The following is a 17,482-nucleotide window of genomic DNA, read 5'->3' on the forward strand; positions in this document are numbered from 1 at the left end:
GCACTCATTGGTTGGGGAATCTATTTCCTGTCGATGTTCAAATGCAGTTCCAGCCCCAATGGCAGAGGGGACCTGGATAGAGTGTGGGGGACTGCTAGACTTCACACATCCACACTTTACCAGTACACAGATGGAAACCCTTGTCTCTAAAGAAATGCATAGAAGCCTGTTTTACATAATATGCTACAGAGCGTTGACTAGTGAGATGTGTTTTCATATTTAATTATACTGTACATAAGCCTTTGGTGCATACAGCTTCAGCTTGCTAATGGTACCTCTTAAACTACCTCCCCGAAGCATCTCCCTACTTGTTTGCTTCACTGCATCATGACTGAAATCAAGCCAGATCCTGCAGTGACTTCTGTGTTGGGCACACATGGAGCTCATTGCAAGACTGAGGCCTTAGGCCCTCATCTCCCAAAGACTTGTGCAGGTGCTTAATTGTATGCACTGTGAGCGGTCATGTGGAAGTCCTTTGGGTTATTCACAGTGCATACAGTTAAGCATGTGCACGTGTTTTTGCAGCATTGAAGCCTTAGGGATGCTGAGGCAGGAACCCTGTGGTCTTTACTTGTTCTGTGCGGCGCCTAGTGCACTTTTGGATGCTGTAAAATAATGTCGTCCCATTGGCCTGAGTGGTTAGACAGTGTTCTGGGCCTTGTAAGGTTGAAAAATCCCTGATATGAGTCAGGTGTATTCTTGGTGTAATCTTGTGCATTTACAAAAAATAGACACACAATCCTGTTTCCCTGAACACAGGAGAAACTAACAGCAGGCAGTTTCCATGCTTAGAAATCCCCAAATCTGTCATGCCAATGAGTTCTGTGCCCAAATCCTCCGTTTCCTTTTCAGGGTCATGCTCACAACTGCTTCCTAGGGCTCGCTGCCTCCGAGACACACACACACACACACACACACACACACACACACACACACACACACACACACACACACACACACACACACAGCCTACAACCCATCTCCTAGCCCCCATGGGTATGTCTACCCTGCAAATGAAGTTGTGATCAAAGCATGGGTAGGCATATCCATGCTAGCTTTAATTTATCTAGCATGGGTAACAACAGCAGTGTAGAGGTGGTGGCATGGGCTAGCAACCAGAGCACCTACCCGAGGTCCTTAGCAATATGTCCATACTACAGCTGGGACTGTGCTTCCCAGCCTGGGCAGACAGACAAGTGCTTGCTTGGCTCAAGCTAATGCACTAAATGGTGGTGTGGATGCTGTGGCACTGGGAGCCTGCACTGCACTACCCTGAGGAGGTGGGCACCACAGCATGTCAGATGTGGGGCAATGCTGGCTTGGCCATCTGGGGGAAGGCTCAATCCCTCCCCACCCCCTGATTGTCTGCAGGACGTTGGGTGGGCAGAGGTGCTGGGGCTGTCCAGAGTCCAGAGCCGCTGTCTTGTGGGCAGAACTCCCTGGAGGGACACGTCTAGGAGTGACCGTCCAAGCCCTGTAAGAAGCAGCTCTGGCCAAGTGTGATGTGTCGCATGGGGTCTGCACCCAGTAGTATCATTGGTGGAGTTCTTGCGGTGGTGGGGGGGTAGAGCGCAGGGCTGGAGATGGGGCAGGGAATGTAGGATGCCTAGAATCCAGCAAGGGTCAGGAGCTGAGGCCTGGAGTGGGGCAGCAGTGTGAGGTGGAGGTTTCTGACCTGACCCAAACCTGATTGGACCCACCGGATTACAAGTGTTAGGGTCGGGTCAGGTATGAAAGCAAGTGGACAGGCTCGGGTCAGGTTCAGATTGGCTGTGATCTAGTTGGATTCAGATCAGGCATCAAAATTAGGCCCAAGTATACCTCTACCATGTGGTTTCTTACCTTGGGTGGTCCCCACAGACCCTAGCTGTTTTTACTACATAAAGGGGAATGATTGTTCCTTCCTTTGAACTTGAGAGCTATGATTGTCTTTGGATCTCTGACTCACCTGCTGGCAGCCATTAGCACCTTTCAGCATAAAAATAATTAATGCTAAACTGCAGCTGTCAAAACATATAAACATGGTATATTTTGTGAGGCTGTATCCTTGCTATTTTAATTGCCTGTACCTTGCTAATGCAAAACCTCCAGTCCTTTGCAGTGTTTCTTCTAGTGATTATTGTAAATTAATGAGGTTCTGCTGTACCCGGTTTGGAACTGGCCCATGGCACTGCCTCTCCTCTTGTACAAAGTACCCTGGGATCCTTAATTATCTATCTATCCATGATGGATAAGCAAAGATCTTGGTTTTAGCTCCCATCCAAAATGCAGGCACTTAAAGAAAATAATGCACTGCAAGGCCTTGGGTGTTGGTTCAGTACTGGCTCAGAGGGAAGAATGCCACTTACTGAATCACCAGTGCCATGTTGGCAGAAAGGTGTCAGATTAGTATTAGATCTGTCTCTCTTGGCTTTGGTTCACACTGGTTTAAATCAGGATTTTTGTGCATTTTGATTTTGCATGGGTTCCTATGCTCTGATTTTTCTCTCTCTTTCTCACTCATTTGGACCCAGTGAGGGGAAGCAAGACCAAACTAGAGATTTTTAGTTGAGCTCTGTGCACTGCACAAGTGTTTGACTGGCTAAGAAGACCAACTGCTAAAAGTTGTTAAACAAAAACAAAATCACAAAGTTTTTGAAGCCAGATTTCTTGCTTAGGTAGACGCACCAAAATTCAATATTGTTGAAAGCCTTCAGGGTCCAAAATGTTTTTCTCAAAGTCATCTGACTTTCCCATATTAGACCTGAAACTAGCAGAATTTTAAATGGCTTCAGGGTTTTTTTTGGTGAAAGATAGTTATTTGGCAAAGTGCCATCTTGTCTGCAGTATGGTACCAGCCACTCTGATTCTGTGTCTTCAGCAATGTATGTGAGGAAAGAATTATTGATATCTGTGCCTGGGAGGGTCTCATTCCTGGTCTTCTACCCCACTGCATTACTGGTAGCCTGTTTTAAGGTGCACAGATGTTTCAACTGCTCTATCCCCTGCTTCTTTTTTAAGTGGCTTCTCAGAGCAGCTGTTCCCTGGTTTGTATCCTTGTTCATGCTATTGACACTTTCAATAGGTTGTATTGCTGCTTTCTTTGGAGTCTGGAAAAGGGAGAAAAAAATCTGTTGCTTTGGGTTTTTTTCCCCAACTGTATCAGCTATATTTTTACCAGGGGCATAAACTTTACTGACAATCCTTCTGCGAAGCAGCTGTTTTCATGGTGAGGGAGTGCAGTGGGCTTCTGCTGTTGCATTAGTAATCAGCAGAGGGCACTTCACCCATAGAACTCACAAGTATGATTGAACTCATAGGGCGCCTTCAGACTGTGGCATACTTGGCTCCAGTCTCTTACCCTCCCTCTAAGGAGGAACACAGCTTCTTTTCCCCCCATCAGAAGAGGCTTCTCATAATTGTAAGGGTCTACCCTGGATTTCCACTTCCTCTGCTGCTGACCCTACGCTTCAAACTCTCTCAATTAATGGCAATGGGACAGTTCCTCCCTACCCCCTGCCTCAGCTAATGCTGCAACTTACCTCTCCGTGGTGGGTTTCCAGCCTGAGGTTGAGATTGTGAACTGGCAGTGGAGTGAGGTGGGACAGCCCACAAGTGTATGCGGGGAAGCATGGCAAGACAGGAAAGATGGAAAGCCTCCCAGTGATCAGAAATCCTTCTTCTAAACAGTTCCCAGTAGTGGTTTCCCTTAACCTTGGAAACAGGCTGTTTTCCAAGATGTGAATGCAGGAATTCATGTAGGGTAGACTGATTACATCATAGCTAATATAATTCCTTTTCTCACCAAGTGAAAATATTAGGTTAATTATGGAATAAAACGTGTTGGTTTAGTACATTTAACTAATCATACCATGTTTCTCTGAAAATTGTTTTAATTTTGGTTTGCTTAGCTAAAGAACAGACCTGAGAATTATGTATTTATAGGTTTTATGAATCGGAATTTAAAGATATATTTTCAGAAAAAAATTTATTTTAGTGTGAAATGTTACCACTAAGTATTAAATTAAACCTTAATAAATCAATTTTATCACAAAGCCATAAACCTAACAATCTGGGGAGCTGATAATCAGGACCTATTTAGAACTATGGATTTTTAAGAAAAGTCCTTATCAACAATTTCCATCCCACCATCAACCTCAGCCTGGACCAGTCCACACAAGAGATCCACTTCCTGGACACTACGGTGCTAATAAGCGATGGTCACATAAACACCACCCTATATCGGAAACCTACTGACCGCTATTCCTACCTACATGCCTCTAGCTTTCATCCAGATCATACCACTCGATCCATTGTCTACAGCCAAGCGCTACGATATAACCGCATTTGCTCCAACCCCTCAGACAGAGACAAACACCTACAAGATCTCTATCATGCATTCCTACAACTACAGTACCCACCTGCTGAAGTGAAGAAACAGATTGACAGAGCCAGAAGAGTACCCAGAAGTCACCTACTACAGGACAGGCCCAACAAAGAAAACAACAGAACGCCACTAGCCATCACCTTCAGCCCCCAACTAAAACCCCTCCAACGCATCATCAAGGATCTACAACCTATCCTGAAGGACGAGCCATCGCTCTCTCAGATCTTGGGAGACAGACCAGTCCTTGCTTACAGACAGCCCCCCAATCTGAAGCAAATACTCACCAGCAACCACACACCACACAACAGAACCACTAACCCAGGAACCTATCCTTGCAACAAAGCCCGTTGCCAACTCTGTCCACATATCTATTCAGGGGATACCATCATAGGGCCTAATCACATCAGCCACACTATCAGAGGCTCGTTCACCTGCGCATCTACCAATGTGATATATGCCATCATGTGCCAGCAATGCCCCTCTGCCATGTACATTGGCCAAACTGGACAGTCTCTACGTAAAAGAATGAATGGACACAAATCAGACGTCAAGAATTATAACATTCAAAAACCAGTTGGAGAACACTTCAATCTCTCTGGTCACTCGATCACAGACCTAAGAGTGGCTATACTTCAACAAAAAAGCTTCAAAAACAGACTCCAACGAGAGACTGCTGAATTGGAATTAATTTGCAAACTGGATACAATTAACTTAGGCTTGAATAGAGACTGGGAATGGATGAGTCATTACACAAAGTAAAACTATTTCCCCATGGTATTTCTCCCTCCCACCCCACCCCCCACTGTTCCTCTGATATTCTTGTTAACTGCTGGAATTAGCCTACCTGCTTGTCACCATGAAAGGTTTTCCTCCTTCCCCCCCCTGCTGTTGGTGATGGCTTATCTTAAGTGATCACTCTCCTTACAGTGTGTATGATAAACCCATTGTTTCATGTTCTCTGTGTGTGTGTATATAAATCTCTCCTCTGTTTTTTCCACCAAATGCATCCGATGAAGTGAGCTGTAGCTCACGAAAGCTTATGCTCTAATAAATTTGTTAGTCTCTAAGGTGCCACAAGTACTCCTTTTCTTTTTGCGAATACAGACTAACACGGCTGCTACTCTGAAACCTTATTAACTTGTCAGTCAAGCTTATATTGCTCAAAAGTTATGGAGCTCTCAGTGACAGTTCAACCAAAAATGATTCTAAAATTAGAAATTTAAACAATTACTTACTGAACTGTCAACTCAGTTTGAAATTCCTCCCCAGATCATGATAATTTGTAGCCAACCCTTTTCCTTTCATACATGTACACAAATATCACACAAGTATGCATTTAATGATTCCAAACTACTTCTGGTTTATTTGGGAACTCCCAGTAGGAATAATCATAGGTAATCTGTAATCATTATCTTGATCAACTACAAGATCATATGTTATCCTAATCGTAATCAAAAACAATCAGACTGTTCCCTTACAATTCATACATTCATTACTTTCAACTTCTTTCTCTTTAGCTGATAAGATGTTAATTTTGTGTGACATCACAAATGCGTTATCTGAATAATCATTAGACTGTAATTGCTTTAGGCATACTTGCTTTTTTTTCAGTTAATTTTTCATTGCATTCAGTGTCCTGTTAGAAGTCATGTTTTGCTGAATTAGTGTAATGAATTGTCCAGTCTCAGCGTGCACTAAAACATTTATTGAATTAAAATTATTTATAGTAATCTAGGATGAAACTGGTTCATGAAACATACATTTAAGTTGTTTACTGGCTTGTAAACTCTTTGGAAAGTATCCAACGTAGAACAACCTAGTCAATAAATGAGTATTTGTTACTTATCAAGTGGAAATGTTGTGTAGACAGCTCTTCCAGCTCACTTCGAGAGTTCTCAACTGCTGGTTTCTTGAGACAGGTAGAAAGTTCAGTTCAGTGTAGAATTGCCAGGTGGTTGGAAGGGTTTTCACTGTTGGACATTGGTATAATTTGTTGCTGTATAGTTTTCTGTGAATATAATCTGTACATGGCGCAAGAGTTTAGGATGAGTGCATGTTTGTAATCGATCTGATGATTCATCTTGGGATGCATGCACAGCATTCAGATCTGTAATTGTGAAGACTGAGAGGCTCGCAATTACTTCAAACAGAAACTTCTGTCTTTTACAGTTTTGAAATCAAACCCCAGAGAGGTGTCTCACTTTGGTATCCATATACATACATTTCTCATGGAGTTATTTATTTTTACACTTGTTAGATCATTAAAAATTGCAAATTATTAGGTGACCTCTGCAACCTGTGCCTGACCTTCATGACTCATTTGTACGAGTAATTGGCTGTAGAAATTACTGTGCTTTTATCTTTGATGTTATTAAAATACTGGTTTAAAGGAGGGGACACAGACTGAATTGTTAATGGGTTGCCACATTGTTGGGGGCAATGTGTTTTACTTTTGTCAGAGAAAATGTAACCGGCAGACAAAAAGCTGTTTGGTCCTGTCTGACAATTTTGTGTGTGAAATGACATTTGCTGAAAGAACTTGGTTTATTTGCTGTCCAGTCTGGTTGGTGCAGAGATAGATGAATTGAATAGTATAGGTAACCCTTCTGCCAGGAGGGGTCGGCAGTGGCAATGGCCAAGTTCAGTATTTAAGGGTTCCTCTTAAAAGCAATAAACAGAAGTGTCTTGAGCCCCCACCCAGTAATCTGGGGAAACCTAAAACCACCCCTGGGCACCTCTGAGAGGCAACACTTCCTCACTCACAAGCACTGAGTCTGCATAGAACAAAAGAGAACTTTTTTGTTAAATGGGAATGGGAACCAAGAATTAATTTGGGAAAACACCTCAACCATATTCAAAAGCACGTGACCATAAGCAAACCTAACCCCACAGTGCTTTGGGCAGTGTCCTTTGCTTCAGTGTCCAATGTATGAATGTCCCTTTTACACGTCACTCCCCTCTCCCTCTGCTGTTCCCCACTCAGTTAGCGGTCCTTGCTTAGTGAAGATCCAGAGTTCAGAAGTGTGTTCACAGGGTTACCTCCCCCACCAGGGCTGGGGGAGGGGAGGGGGGACAGTGGCGAGCAATGCCTCAGCAACTGGCTCGCAGCTACCACTGCTGGCCACCGTCTCTTTGCTGTCGCCGCTGCTGCTGTCTTCTGTCTTTCTGCTGCGACCAGCCACCACTGCTTGCTGCTCCCACGAAATCACATTCTGAAGTTCTGCCACTTAACCCAGCTCTTGGTGAGTTCAGCAGGCAGTGGGGAGCCTCATGGCCAGTGCAGTCTCTGTGTTGTCTTTCGCTTTCCCCATGCAAGGTCTAAGGCTAATCTCCTAGAACTGGTCAGAAGCGCTGTCAACTCTAGGAATCACCAACCAGAAACAAGGAGACTCAGCTGAGTCTAACCAGCTCTGTCATTAAACACTGGAGAGGAATAGGTCAAATGGTGTTTAGGACTCTTTTTAGGTAGAGTCTACACTGTTAGGTAAGAACACCTGTTCCCACCCACTCATCTTGGCTGGGATTTGGCACCCCTACCCTCTGGTTAGCGAGTGAGGTTCAGTTTAGGGTGACCCCCTCAACCAGGTCTGCTACCCATTACTTGTACAACAAGTATAACAACATTTCATTACCCCACATTTAAATCCTAGAGTGATTTGCTACCCATAACCAGCCAAAATTGATCATTTCGACAAAGCTGCGCACCTGGGCTGGGTAGGTGTGTCTGTGCAAACATGGCCTGCTCCTGAAGTCTTTCCCCAGCTTATCCCTAGATGTCAGAGGAAAGCTCATTCAGACCTTGCTTACATCTGGAATATGGACATGGCTGATGCTACGTAAGACTCTTGTCCTTCATTCACATGTGGAGATGGCTGCTAAGGCCGTGATCCTGTAATTGATCTGCACAGAAAACTCTTATTGTGACACAGTGGGCCAGATTCACTCCTGTGCTGATGCAGGCGAGAGGATGGAGGGCAGGCAGTGTGTGCCTCCCATTCAGGGGCTGTTGGGGACTAGTTCAGACCTTGGTGCAGGCTGGGGAAGCCCTCAGGGTTGTCCTAACTGGTGTCCCTTTATAGGTCACTTCTGGGCTGTTGATCCACCCTGACCACACCCTTCTTGCTCAGATCCATCTCCTCCTTCCTCTGCCGCACTTCCATTCTGCCCCAAAACTCCCCAAACCCCTGGGGCTATTGAGGAGGTGATACAGAGCTGGCACAAAGCAGCTGTAGTGCAACAGCACATCAGACCCAGTGCCTCCAAAGAGCTTCCCCTGGACCAGTGCAGCTCCAGGCCACCAATACAGGGCAGTGGCTTAATGCCACCATTTAGCCTGCAATTTAGGGTTGCCAATTTTGGTTGGATGTATTCCTGGAGAATTCATCACATGACATAATCTTTAATCAAAGAGTAATTGCTGGAGGCTCTGGGACAATCCTGGAGGATTAGCAAACCCTACTTCAATTTAGTGTTTGAGCAGTAACATTCAGTTTGAAAACAGGAGGTTTTTTTTGCCACCCAGCTCTTTGAAAGAGAAGAATTTTGATTCTGAATTCATTCTGTGGCTTTGAACATCTTATGATGGATTCATTTAATTATTCTTGTAGAAAGAAGTGAAGGTATGTAACTAGCTATCCTCTGCAGAAACATTACGGGTCAGTGTGCAATATGCTAATGTTATCCCCCAGTCCACACTGAAAGAATCCTCATCCTTCCTGTGTCCATTTAATCCTAATAAAATGGTTAACTAATGATAAATTAAAGATCATAAGATTTGGAATGTTTTTTAATAAGAAATTCATGTATGTGGCAATAATTTCCCTTGACAAAGTAACTGTAATATTGGAGCATAGTGGCTGCAATTAGCAACTGAAATTGCTGTTAAATTGCACACATCATACTAACCAAGATGAAGTATTGGGTATTGTTTTTCACCAGATTTCACATCGCTTGATTTTCTTGGACGGTAACTCTGAGACATGGGGTTCAATTTTCCCCTCATGGCATAGGGGTTGTGAATTCCTACTCCCTGAGCCAGCAGAAGTCACTGCTTAATAGGTGACAATAGACAGTTTCGTCCAGTAAAGGCCCGCCAATGAAAGCTGTCCAGGAAGTACTGAATCCATAGCTAACCTTGGTGACTGCCATGCCCCCTCCCTATTCACTGCTGCCCATTTTTGGGATTGCGTTGGCTAGCTGCAGGCTCTGCAGTGGAAGAGGGTATATAGATGCCTTGGACTGTCACAGATTCCCCTCCAGGTGGGCTTTCCACTGCTGGGGGCCCTGTGTTCAGGATTATGCCAGATAAGCCAGCAAAAGTCAGAGTTGAATCTAGCCCATGATATTTAGGGTCCTAGCAGGTAGCAGAAGAGCATCTAGTAGGAAAAAAGTGATGGTATTTAAATAGAAAATCTGCTGATTAAATCGCTTTTATATTAAATATACCAATAAAAGCATTTCTTCATCTTTCTCCACGAGATGGGGCACTTACATCCCGCAGGCTTTTACGTACAGTTTAGCTCATGCAAACCTTAATGCTACAAATAAATAGGAAATCATTTGTATGCTGTCAGGCAAAATCCATAGAAAAATTATTCTTCTTGACTGTTTGCATAATATATTGTGCTGCACCACAAGCTGAAATCTTGATTTTGATTGGTGGAAGAAAAGCCATTTAAGAAGTACAAGAAGGGGAGAATCCTGCCCACTGTTCACAGCTGTGAAGAGCCTTTAAGAGCAGCAGGAGAAGGGTGTGGAAGGATTTGAAGAGCTCGTACAGGAGGTCTGCACCTCCAAGAGACCACATCTCCAATCAGGGTCTTCTGTATCCCTATGCAGAGGGAACAGAGGGGTAGAGACGTGCCTGGAGAAGGGGGAACGGAGCCTTTGAATCTCCCTTCTCTTTCAGAAGTGGCATTAGCATCTACTGCAACTCCCATGCAGCCACTTTGTGCTAAGCCCATTTGCCTGGATGTAGTGCAAAGGCTGGGTCTATGAAAGCTGAGATGGATTAGAACATTGTGTCTGGACATGAGATGATATCCAGGTTTGAGGGTTGAATCTCTCTCTTTAATGGGCTTATTTAGGAAAGTGTGAATCTGCACTGTAAACACTCACGTTTCGGGGGTTTTGGATCCCTGATTTTGGCTGGGCTCCTTTATATATAAAGTTTGGATTCAGATCTGGAGTTAGATCTGTTTTTGATTTGGGCCTATCACCGTAAGGACTTGGTTTTTTTTTCTAGGTCCATTCTGTACCTGAGTCAGCTTGGGTAGGGCTTTGCTTTGCAACACTAAAGGTAAATAGGACCCAGAGCCACCTTTTCTCTTTCTTTTAGCTAGGTCAGACATAATCGTACCTCTGGTGTCTTAGTCATTTGCTTAATGCTATTTTTAATTTAGTCATGTCTTTAATATTTATAAAGATTGCCCTTGAAAGCATAACTCTACCTTTAAAAAAAAAACAGTATTCCTATTTGCCATATTTTGTGGGATACCTTCTGCTGCTTGCATTGGCTTTCAAATATTTATGTATTTCTACCACCAGCAGAGAAATCAAATAATAGGTGTTGGCTCTCAACAACAACTGGTTATAGTGCATGAAACACTGCAATAGGATATTGATTAGCTATCCTATTTAATATGACATATTTTGTTTGCTTCCCCTAGTTATGTTGTGCCTTGTGATTTTACAACGTAATGTCATGTAATACAATATAAAGTAATTATCATAGGTGTAAAACCCAACACATAACATATCGGGGGGGGGGGGGGAGGATTGGATTTGTTACCTACTGTTCATTTCACTGATGACAAAACCTCATTCTGATGGGGCAAAGATTGACCAGAAGGTTGTTAACTTCCCCCTTTAGGAAATGTGAAAAGAATGAGGGAAAAATACTAACAAGAGGCCAAATGCCCTTAGTCCTCCTTCAGTGTTTGTTTAATGCACATTCAGGCAGAACTCTCAATGACTCATAGGTTATAAGGCTGAAGGAATTGCTGTGATCCTTTAGTCTTACCTCCTGCATATCAAAGGCCATAGGACATCCCTGAATTTCTGTTTTGAACTAGAGCATATCTTTCAGAATAACACCTGATCTTGATTTTAAAATTGCCAGTGATGAAGAATCCACCAGAGTCCTTGGTAATTTTTCCAATGGCTTGTAACTAGAGCAGGACAAAAAACTGATTTTTCAGTTTTGACCAAAAATTGTTTTGTTTCTGGTTGACCCAAAAAACAATTTTTTTTTCTTGCTGAAATAACCCCTGCTTCCCAGTTCCAAATTTTATTCAGTCTGATCCGAAACATTATTTTATTTTTGGGGTGATTTTTACCCTTTGTGTTAAATCTATCTAAATTAAACATTGTTTTGAAATAAAGTTGAAACATTTCTCTTAGAAAATGTTGCAACAAACCATTCTGATTTTTTTGAAGAGGAAAAAAAAACTCTCTCATTTTTTCTGCCAAAATTATTTGCTGAATTCAACCTGAATTTTGTGACCAGAAACTACATTTTTCAGCAAATAAACTGCTCATTGAATTTTATTTTGCACAGCTCTATTAATTCTCCGCACTGTTAAGCATTTTGTCCTTATTTGTCTAACTTCAACTTCCAGCCATTGGATCTTGCTGTACCTTTGTCCGCTAGATTGAAGAGCCCATTATCAAAGTTTTGTAGGTACTTAGTGTGATCAAGTTGCCCCTTGACTTTAATGGAAGGGTTTGTCAGCATAAGGACTAAATAAAAATGGATGAGGAAGTGGTTCAAGGGGTTTGTCCAAGGTCCAACCAGCTCTTGGTTATCTGATTCAAAAACCCGTCCTTCCTGTTTTTCTTTTCTTTATGGTGTTCTGCTATGCTTGCGCTACGTGGTTAAGTTAGCAAATTTATGTATGTTAATAGGGTTATGTATAGTTATGTTGGGCCAAATTCTGAAGACCTTACTCAGCTCTTAAACAGTGCTTATACTAAGACACTATGGATCCCAGGACAGGTGTGATTGAGTTGAAACTGATTAAGGTTTCCAGGATTTGGCCCATGAATACATAAATAATTTACTGAGCTCTGATACTTATCAAAAGGACCCCTGGACACTGTATACAGTGGTGACTGAAGTAGGGAGAGTGGTCCAGTTACATTTCCCAAGCACCAGCCCCCTCTCCATCTGTGCAGAAGGGTAGGTGGAAAATGGGCAAGCTGGTTCAAGCAGAAAGGATTTATGAGTTCTGAAAATGGTTATGCATCTTCAAGGAGGCAGTTCCACGCATGGCCATGTCCTCCTGAGAAGGCCCTGCACTGGATTAAATCCAGATTGAACCTACTCATCTGATCTCAATGGCCTAGGGAGAAAAGGACAGTTCTGCAAGTACCTACAGAAGATGATGAAAGACTTTATCAGACATAAAGCCTTGCTGTGTTCTTGTTGGCTTAAGAGCAGCCGACTCAGTTATGGAAAGCAGGTGTCACTGGTATATATTCTGTGTATGGTGTACAGAACTTTAAAAATTTACTTGATTCTAAGTAACCCAAGTGCTAAGCCTATTTGCCAGAGTGAACAGTACCTGTGCAGCTAGGCTGCCTCATAAGTGACTCCTTCCCGCAGTTTAAACATTTAGGTGCTGAGCCCCTGAAAGGCAGGACTGGATTGAAACATAAGCTATTATAAACATAAACATAACTATTATAGATCTGTGCCTAGGGTCCTGGCCTCTGGAGTCATGGAATGACCTCAGCATCCGATGAAGTGAGCTGTAGCTCACGAAAGCTTATGCTCTAATATATTTGTTAGTCTCTAAGGTGCCACAAGTACTCCTTTTCTTTTTGCGAATACAGACTAACACGGCTGCTACTCTGAAATCTCAGAATATGAGCTTTCATGTTTTTTAAAGTTAGGTCTCTAAGCCTTGTGGTTGTGAACAAAACCTTGGAAACATGAACCAAGTGTAACTGGTGCTGCCTGAGTCTGTAGGCAGGCTGAAGTAGTATCCTGAAATGATTTGAGAGCTACTCTATTCACTTTACTGGGTTGCTAATTCTGACACCGTCTACCCTCAGGAGCCAACATGAGCTCACTGGGGATGCTGTTTATGAAGGCTCTTGCAGCTGTCACGCCATTATGGCTCTGCTGGCCTGGTGTTAGAAGGGGCTCCCATTCTGAGGTAAGTAAGGGGGTCGAGTCCTTCCTCCTCTGGGACAGACTACTCCTTGGAGGAGCAGGGCCACAGTTGTGGGAGTGCGGCCTAGAGGTGTGGGGGTAGGGCCAAAGGGTGGCCTCTGTGGGGTGGTGTGCTTAGACTCCCAGATTGCCTTAATTCAGCCCTGCTAAACAGAGTAAAACCATTTAAATAGGTGCTATAGTCCTGGCCTAAATAATAAGATTCTTTCTTAGAGAAGTGAAGCAGGAGAGAAAAAGGGAAAGGGACAAAGGAAAGAAGATGGGGGGACAGGGAAATGACAAACAGAGAAGCAAAAAAAATGCAGAGACGACGAGGTGGGTTAGAAGCAGGTACTCGCTGCTCAGCCAGGGCTCAGTCGCTGCTTGGATACCCTCTCAGGCTGATTGCGCCCTTGGTTGTCTAATCTGCTTTGATGGTTTCTTGGCTTTCCTTTCATTGAGCTGATCTGGTGCTTCACTATGCTCCCCAGGTCTCTTTTCTCAGTGATGATTACATACAGGTGGCTTGGGTAGGCACAGAGATGAGGTAAGAGACCTTGAGAGAGGTTGCCTCACATTGTGACCATGAACTGTAACTTCACCACCCTGTACGTCATTAGAATGCAGGCATTCCGGCTGACACTCACCCAGCCTAACGCCTTGGGTGAATGGATTTTTTTTAAGTGCTTTGTGTCTGTGTCTGTATCTGATCTTCTGCCTCTGATTTTTTTTTTTTTAAGGAAATAAAAAAAACTCATTTTTTATTAGTTTGACAAATTTTGAATATATAAACCATGTGGCCATTGTAAGTAAACTGACTGTCGTCAAAAGGCATACCCCAGATTCTGTGTTTGCGGAAGGGGATTGCTCTAATTCTCATTCCTACCTGAGACCTTGCTGTTCCATCTGCCTGAAGAATATTAAAACATAATACATAAAAATCTACATTATTACACTTGCATTTATAAATCACTGACCCAGGGTGGTTATGTATTATATTCCATCTTGTGCTTTGATGCATTGTTGTTGTTACGCTGAGGTGGATAATGATGGCTCGACTGACTGCTGTAGTAATGCATTTAAAGCTTGGAAATGTGTCACTGATGGCATTTTAACGCCAGAGCGATAGACCATAGATGAAATTTTAAACTATTTACTGTGAAACTATTTGACTTAACATTCTTTTATCTTACGTTTTGATTTTATATGGTTTTTGATGCTACTGAATTGTTTGATGGCCAAAGACAAATGTATAGAATATGTTTCGGTAATTCCTTTTCACCTCCCAGTACTCACCATCATAAATTATACAGCCATTCTGAATTTGTAGTACTACAAGAAATGTTTATATTTGTGTTTTTATAAGATTTTTACCAGCCTAACTTGGTGAAGTGATCACATATACTTCTGTGGACCTGACATTATTGTTGCCCTTGGATATATGGACACACAGACATTGCGAGAGGGCAGACAAACCAACACAACATGTTATTACATAGCTCTCCAGTCTGCCGCTTCTTGAGACTTTAGGAAAATACCTACCTTACTTTTTTTTTCTTTTGTTTACAGCACTTCTATATGCCACCATTTTTGGTAACGTGACAACCATCTTCCAGCAAATGTATGCCAACACAAACCGGTACCATGAAATGCTGAATAGCGTCCGGGACTTCCTTAAACTCTACCAAGTGCCCAAAGGTCTGAGTGAACGTGTGATGGACTATATCGTTTCCACTTGGTCAATGTCCAGGGGGATAGATACTGAAAAGGTGAGAGAATGCAACCTGAAGGAAACGTATCGCTTATTTAAAGCTCCTCCAAGCTCGCTAACCATTTAATCCCCAATGTTGATATTTTTAGCTGTTGAAATATTGAGATGCCAAGATTACAATGAACGAACAAAAAATGAGCATTGATAATAGGTTTTATATTCTCATAGGGCTAGAATGTGCACTGATCATGTTTGAGTATCCAGGGGGACAGGGCACAGGCAGCCTTGCTTTCCTTTTCATCCTCCGTGCCAGAGGCCAGGCACAATTGCAGTCTCTGTACTCCGAGGGTGTAGGGATTGGGCATATCCTGGGCCCTAAGGGATGCATGCCACCCAAAAGGAGGTTCAGAGGAAGCAAGGTCATGTTGCTAAGGGGAATTGCCTGACCTCAGAGAGAGGAGCATGTTTTAACTATGTGGTTTTGTGCACAAAGTGCACAGGCTGCTCCTGTCACATATTAATAGGGGTATTGATTACCATGTAGACGTACAGGGTATAGGTTATTAATATAGGTTAGCTATTCTAGCAATAAGATAGTTTGGGATCTACCTTTTACTAGGGGACTATTCTCATCTTAATTCATTGGATTTACAGGCACAACTCCCATTGTGTGTATTGAGATAACAAATACCCCTTCAACAAAACAAAATTATCTTTAGTCCTTTTATATTAGGTGCCTACTTTTATAGAGATAGATACCGTTTTCCTTTTGTTAGCAGAGAAATGAGCCTGGTGTGTGTTCCAGCACTATTAATTCAGGAAATTACAACAATGTTCCAATCACCAGGCTTCTGGTTGGTTGTTTAATTTATTGTTCAAAATGGTGGATGATGCGATTTAAAAGAAACTCATTGCTCTCTAGTGCTTAAAACGTTGTTAGAGAGAGTCTGAGCAGATGCAGCCTGGAGATGGTTGTCTGGAGTTCCATAGGAAGATGGGACTGTTTGACTTCCTGATGGGGCTCTTTAGCATTGCTTTCTGCCATCTGGATCCCTGCAACTTGAGGGGTATTGTCCAGAGCAGCAGTTCTCCAGGAGGAATGATATTGCAGCGCTGGACGTTACTGATCAGCAGCGGCACTGATCAGATCCTCACAAATACTGCTTTCTGTGGACTTCAGGGAAGGATGTAAAGCCACCTGGGAAGGATGGTTGGGGGACACCCGGGGCACACAGTACAGCGGGATGCTCCAGCAACAAAAAGTAATTCTGCATGTTTAAAAAAAAAAAAAAGTATTCATCCCTGGCTTCCCCTGCTTAAAATGGAAATACTAGATATGTACTGCTGAGAATGCCTTTGGAGATAGCAAGACTCAAATTAAATCACATCTGACTCTTTTCACCTTCTAGAATTATTTTAAGATGAAAAGTCTCCAATTATCAGAATCTCAAAGAGCATATGATGTAGCTTTCAGTAACTGACACTTCGGAAGCTTAAGCACCAATCTTTATGGCTATAAAACAAAAACAAAAAAAATCAGCTTCACCACTTATAACAAGGACTAACAAATATACCACTGACTAATGGTTGTACCAGTCCATAAATTCTCAAGTCTGAGCTCCACTGATTTTTGCATTCATACACAACTTCCAGAATGCTGGATAATGAATAAAACATGGTATCACTTCCACATGCCTGCACAGCTGCCATTGTTAGTGTGTAAAATAATGCAACCCGCTACAGGTAAAACAAATATTTAAAGGTGAACTTATCCTCAGAATCAATCTTTGTAATATGGTACTTTGAACTCGTGCTGATTGTGCACAAGTCTGGGGATGAATAACCAACTAAAAGCAAAGGCAAGCCTGCAGGTTTTGCAAATGTCTTTCTCATCAAGTGCCACTGGTTCCTGGTTAAAAACACTAACTAATCCATGATGATCCACGTTTGGCTTCTTTGTGATATTCATACTGATGAAAGGCTACTATGGTCCAGGAATTCTCATAGGAATCAAGGGTTACCTATAGTGGGTTTAACATATTTGAAAGTCTGAAGGCAATCCCCAAAACTTTTCTAAAATGGGAGTGAGAAATACAATAATCTCCTATTCGATAGGGGGAACCAGAAGCATTTTGGGTGCGAGTTTCATAAAATTGTTTCCTCCTTCCAAAACCAAGATTGGGTAGGGCCAAAGTTATGAGGATTCCATCCATTTCTGTTTTGAGTTGTCATTGGACCCTGTAGGGGA

At 42.7% G+C, this 17,482-nt stretch overlaps 1 protein-coding gene across 1 annotated transcript in view; it reads left to right on the top strand.

Annotated features, from left to right (window-relative positions):
* The window catches only part of KCNH1 (potassium voltage-gated channel subfamily H member 1), a 311,734-nt gene that overhangs the window by 146,839 nt on the left and 147,413 nt on the right, over positions 1-17,482 (top strand). Inside the window, 1 exon segment of the mRNA XM_038397908.2 lies at positions 15,093-15,292. Coding sequence (XP_038253836.1) covers positions 15,093-15,292 — 200 coding nt within the window.

The sequence above is a fragment of the Dermochelys coriacea genome, chromosome 3 (assembly GCF_009764565.3).
Source record: "Dermochelys coriacea isolate rDerCor1 chromosome 3, rDerCor1.pri.v4, whole genome shotgun sequence".
Taxonomy (NCBI): domain Eukaryota; kingdom Metazoa; phylum Chordata; order Testudines; family Dermochelyidae; genus Dermochelys; species Dermochelys coriacea.